The 6118-nt window shown below is 42.0% G+C and overlaps 1 protein-coding gene across 5 annotated transcripts in view; it reads right to left on the minus strand.

Moving 5' to 3' along the window:
- LOC133543181 (transducin-like enhancer protein 3-B) overlaps positions 1-5015 on the minus strand; it is a 57482-nt gene extending 52467 nt beyond the window's left edge. For all 5 annotated transcript variants that reach the window (XM_061887684.1, XM_061887682.1, XM_061887681.1 and 2 more), the window contains exons 1-2: positions 4648-5015; positions 4050-4276 (exon numbers count right to left, since the gene is read on the minus strand). In XM_061887684.1, coding sequence (XP_061743668.1) covers positions 4050-4073 — 24 coding nt within the window. In that variant the 5' untranslated portion in view covers positions 4074-4276; positions 4648-5015. The remainder of the gene's footprint in view (positions 1-4049; positions 4277-4647) is intronic.
- Positions 5016-6118: the final 1103 nt, after the last annotated feature.

Genomic DNA, 6118 nt, shown 5'->3' on the forward strand with positions numbered 1-6118 from the left:
AAAGTAAGTTTCTTCCAAGTATCATCCCTGCAGGACAAGGAATAGCTAAACATGCTTCACTACACACACCGTAGTTCACCGACGTCAAAATGTAAACAAACGCCATTGGTGGATCTACACCTGACATCCACTGTAATGATACCAAAGCACAGTCACGTATCTACTCGATACTACTATGATTACATCGATATTTGTTGGCATCACAACAACTTCTTTCGTTTTTTTTAATGGATTTTATATTTATAAACTCAGAAAATATGTCCAAGGACACATGAGGACTTTGAATATGACCAATGTATGATCCTGTAACGACTTGGTATTGGATTGATACCCAAATTTGTGGAATCATCCAAAATTAATGTAAGGCATCCAAACAATAAATGATTATTACATTTTAACAGAAAGATGGATAAAACATGTTAAAAGAGAAAGTAAGCAGATATTAACAGTAAATGACCAAGTAGATTAATAATTAATTTTCTTCGCTTGCCCTTAATAATTTTGACAAAATAATAGAACGAAAAATGACACAGTATGTTACTGCATATGTCAGCAGACTAAATTAGGAGCCTTTGTTTGCTTACTTACTAATAAAAGACAAGTTTTCTTGTTTGTTCACTATTTTATTTAAGGACAAACTTGCAATAAAAAACATATGTTTAATGTACCGGGAGATTTTTTGTTAAAATAAAGTCAATATTGCAATTTTTTGTGGTCCCCTTTATTTAGAAAACTACGGAGGGATGTTTTGGGAGATCTCGCAATACTTTTTCGAGATCTCGCCAAAGGTTTTTTTCCCTATGTCAGTGAACCGGAAGTAAAACAGACACAGCGATGGTGAACCGGAAGTGACACAGACACCGCAATAGAGGAACGGGAGCATGCGGGAGCCTACCCATCATCTGTGCTCTGTTGTGGGACCATAAAACTATTTGGTGTCTTTATATGTTTAGCCAATACTGAAATAAAAACAAATAAATTTCTCCCACGGATCATGGGTAGGCTCCTCCATCGCTTTGTATGTTTCACTTCCGGTTCACCACCGCTGTGTCTGTTTTACTTCCGGTTTAGAGAGATCTCGCAAACATTATTTTTCCCTCCATGTCCCTTTTGGGCAGGGGTAGGTAACCTATGGCTCTAGAGCCAGATGTGGCTATTTTGATGACTGCACCAGGCTCTCAGATAAATCTTAGCTGACATTGCTTAACACGTAAAGTAATGAATAATTCCGCTGGTAATCACAGTGTCAAAAATAACGTTCAAAATATAAAACATTCTCATGCATTTTAATCCATCCATCCGGTTTTTACCGCACCTGTTCAAGAAGTCGCATTAATGGTAAGAAGTATTTTACTTATTGTTGGTTAGCTTCAATGTAACAATGTTATTGAAAAGAATAAGAGAATAATGTCGGTCTTACTTAAAAATGCACGCCTTTAGTTGTACTCAGTCTTAAAAATATATATATATTGCTCTCAAGGAAATAGTTTTTTAAATATTTGGCTTGTATGGCTCTCTCAGCCGAAAAGGTTCCCGAACCCTGCTGTAGGGGCTCCGTAGAAAAGTATCAAAATAATTTTGGTACCGGTACCAATATATTGGTATAGGTCGGGGGTCGGTAACCCGCGGCTCTTGAGCTGCATGCGGCCCTAGTGGCTCTCTGGTGCTTTTTCAAAAATGTATGAAAAATGTAAATAAATGAGGGTAAAAAATACATTTTTTTGTTTTAATATGGTTTCTGCAGGAGGACAAACATGACACAAACCTCCCAAATTGTTATAAAGCACACTGTTTCTATTAAACATACTTCACTGGTTAGAGTATTTGGCGAGCACCATTCTGTCCTACTAACTTTGGTGGTCCTTGAACTCACCATAGTTTGTTTACATGTACAACTTTCTCCGACTTTCTAGGATGTGTTTTATGCCACTTCTTTTTCTGTCTCATTTTGTCCACCAAACTTTTAACGTTGTGCGTGAATGCACAAAGGTGAGTTTTGTTGATGTTATTGGCTTATGTGGAGTGCTAATCAGAAATATTTGGTCCCTGCATGACTGAAAGCTAATCGATGCTAACATGCTATTTAGGTTAGCTATATGTACATATTGCATCATTATGCCTCATTTGTGGGTATATTTGAGTTCATTTAGTTTCCTTTAAGTCCTCTTAATTCAATTTATATATCATGACATACTATCCGAATGTATGTACTACCAGTCTGTGGTTGCCAGTGTTCTGTTCTACATGGTAGTGTGCTGAGGGGGACAGCTCCAGACTGGAGAAACTGATCAGGCGGGCCGGTTCTACAATCGGAATGAAACTGGACTCACTGGTGAGGGTGGCAAATAGGAGGACTGTGGACAAACTAGTGAGCATCCTGGATGATGCCAGTCACCCTCTGCATTAGCTAGAGGAGCCTGTTCAGTGCTAGACTGGTTCATCCCAAGTGCAGGACTAATAGACTCAAAAACTCCTTTGTCCCACACGCTATTAGACTGTACAACTCCTCTCTGGGGTGGGAGGTGGGGGGTACTAGGATGACAGGGGATGCAAAACAATAAAAGTGCAATGTGTTTTCATAACATGGTCACTACTGCCTAGTTTCTGTTGTTATATTCTTACTTTACTGTTATATTTTTATTCCCATTGTTGCTTTTTATTTTTATTCGTATTGTAATATTTCTCTATTGTGTTTCCATTTAAACCCCCATTATTTACGTTTTACTTTTTTTAAATTGATCTGAACTCTGTACACTGCTGCTGGAATTTTAATTTTCCTGAAGGAATTAATAAAGTACTATCTATCTATCCATCTATCTGACTGTAATACGGCTTTTAATTTTTTGCGGCTCCAGACAGATTTGTTTTTGTATTTTTGGTCCAATATGGCTCGTTCAACATTTTGGGTTGCCGATCCCTAATATAGGGACAGCACTACTTCACCCTTAAAGGCCTACTGAAACCCACTACTACCGACCACGCAGTCTGATAGTTTATATATTAATGATGAAATATTAACATTGCAACACATGCCAATACGGCTGGTTTAGTTTACTAAATTACAATTTTAAATTTCTTGCGGAGTTTCTTGTTGGAAACGTCGCGTATGATGACGCGTGCTTGTGACGTCTCGGGTTGTAGCGGACATATTAGCCCAGCACCACACACGGCTAAAAGTCGTCTCTTTTCATCGCATAATTACACAGTAATTGGACATCTGTGTTGCTGAATCTTTTGCAATTTGTTAAAATAATAATGGAGACTATAACGAATGCTGCTGTTGGTGGAAAGCGGTGGATTGCAGCTGCCTTTAGCACCGAAACACAGCCAGTGTTTCTTTTTTTGTTGTGAAGCTTTAACACAGCGCGGTCAAGCGAACACGTTTCTTTATGTCAACCAGCAAGTTTTTGGATGGGAAATTTGTGATATTAAGTCGGCTTTTACCGGAGACTTCAGTGGATTATGGGACCTCCTCCTGCAGCTCAAAAAGGCAGCTGTGATCTTGGCTCATCGGCTTCTCTCAGAGACACTGGCGTTCAGGTATGACTTTACAATCTCACTAAAACACTATTAAAACAATAAGCAGATAAGGGATCTTCCAGAATTATCCTAGTAAATGTGTCTAATTACATCTGAAACGCCGCCTGCCGCCGCCTTTTCTTTTTTCTAGTACTTCACTCTAAACGTCCTCATCCACAAATCTTTCATCCTCGCTCAAATTAATGGGGAAATTGACGCTTTCACGGTCCGATTAGCTCTAGCTACTGCTAGCCATGATTGTAAAGAATGTGAAGATGTGAGCCCTACAACCAGTGACGTCACGCGCGCATCGTCTGCTACTGCTAAGGCAAGGCTTTTTTATTAGCGACCAAAATTTGCGAACTTTATCGTCAATGTTCTCTACTAAATCCCTTCAGCAAAAATATGGCAATATCGTGAAATGATCAAGTATTACACATAGAATGGACCTGCTATACCAGTTTAAATAAGAAAATCTCATTTTAGTAGGCCTTTAAGGAAGCCAGTTTACAAATCAAACAACTACTTACCGGATGACGGCCTTGTGGATACATATCGGGTCCTTCACGCCGGGGAAACGTGTTATTTTTTCCCCTGTGTTTTCCTTAAAGTAATCCAGCTAGGTGTAGTAAATCAGCACCGCCGCCACCACCCCCTTCCCAGGGTCGCACAGGATGGCGGAGGACAAAGCACCGTTAGCGGATGCGGCGAGGCGCTCAATCCACGGACATCGGAGCTTCTCCTTCTCCTTACACACCTAAAAACACAAACACGCACCAGTGAGAAGATGGTCGTAAAAATGGGATCCACTCATTTCCATTGTTGTGAGTTTCTGCAAAAACAACAACTCCGGTGTGTATAAGTTGACGGTTCGGATCACACCCTCAGCAAACACGGTGCTTGTTTCCTCGTAAACGGAACGAGTTGTGAGCCGCCGGATGTGCAAAGAACACACACGGTGCGTTGTTCTGGTGGTCCAATTCCAAACACTCGGAACAAAGTCGGCTGTCATTACACACGCACAGGCATAAACACGCACGGGCGTGCGCCTACACGCGTGCGCGCACACACACACATACACACAAACGCCACCCTTGTTAGCGGCTGTGTTCATGTCGCTCGCGTTACCTTTGTCTCCGCGGATTTCCCCGCCTTCTCCCTCTCGCCCGGGTTAAATTGTAACATCCACAGCAGTAGTATCCTTCACTTGTAAAAAGTCGCCATCGAAAAGTGGAGGAAAATATCCAACGTCGTCTTTCCCCCTTTTCTGGACTCCGGAGGCGGCGGAACCTCCACCCCCCCCGACGATATATAACCTTTTTTAAGATTAAATCCAACAGTAGCCAAAAAATGTCTTCCGCTTGTATGAACGTTGTGAAATAGCAGTGGTTGATAAATAGAAATAAAAAAAATAAAAAAAAATGTCGCTCGTTGTGAAATATGGCAGGTTCTTCCGTCGCGTCCTGAACCACACGCGCACACAGACTGAGCACTGACACGCGGACGCCACAGCCTCGAATGGGGTGCCTCGGCCAATCAAAACGCGCCGTTCCCACGTGGGGTAAACGAACGTCTGATTGGTGGATGAAGACGTGACGTCACGCGCTCGCCATTTTGGATCCCGAGTGACAGTCGGGCGCGTTCAACAACTTGTTCGAAACGCGAAGGCGGTAATTTACATCCGTGTTGAATTTGCGCTTCTCTCTCTTTCTGACTGTACGTAAAATAATCATATTTTTTGTTTTTAACTCGAGTGAGACTCAACAAAAAACACACCAGTAGTTTTAATAAAACGAAGCCCCTTATTCCATATCCACAATTGGTCGACCTATTTCGAAAACCTCAAGCTTTCTCTGCCAGCCAATCAGTAAGCTACTACACGTCCGTGCTTGAGCGCCTCAGCCTATCACGTCTTCGCTTTCAATGCACAACCCCACGTGGGTTTGACCGCACCCCCTAGCCATAGACTTCAGCCAATGGGGTTCCGGCTTTTTTTTCTTTGCGGCTTGTGATTGGTCCAGAGTAGGAGAAGCTGTCAGTCAGGACCCAGGGACGTCAATTAAACCCACGTTGGGTACGGCGCTGACAAATGCCGGCGCTCCTCTCTCCCTGCTGCCTGCGAATAGAGGCTGGAATGGCTGCTTAATTAGCTTCGAATGGCTTTTCCTTTCAGCTCAAACAATCTGTCACTACCATGTGGTAAAAAGAGCTTTGCATAAAACAAAAGCAAGGGGGAAAAGAAGCCAGTAGGGGCTAAATATCAGTTTGATTCCCCCTTCACTCCATCACCCCCCATAAAAACGAGTGGTGTAAAACATCTTTTTACCTGACTGTAAGGTTGGCCTGTGTCCTCACTTTCATCCTAAACGTTGTATTTATTGACATACTATGTGGATTTTTGTGCTAGATTGTAGCTGAGATAGGCGCCAGCTCCCCCCCCCCATCCATCCATCCATCCATTTCTTACCGCTTATTCCCTTTTGGGGTGATACAGAGTACTGATGGTTGTGATATAAACAATTGTAACACTCTTAGTAATATGCGCCATGCTGTGAAGCCAAACCAAACAAGATTGACAAACACATTTCGGGAGAACATC

Source organism: Nerophis ophidion, linkage group LG25 (assembly GCF_033978795.1).
Source record: "Nerophis ophidion isolate RoL-2023_Sa linkage group LG25, RoL_Noph_v1.0, whole genome shotgun sequence".
NCBI lineage: Eukaryota > Metazoa > Chordata > Actinopteri > Syngnathiformes > Syngnathidae > Nerophis > Nerophis ophidion.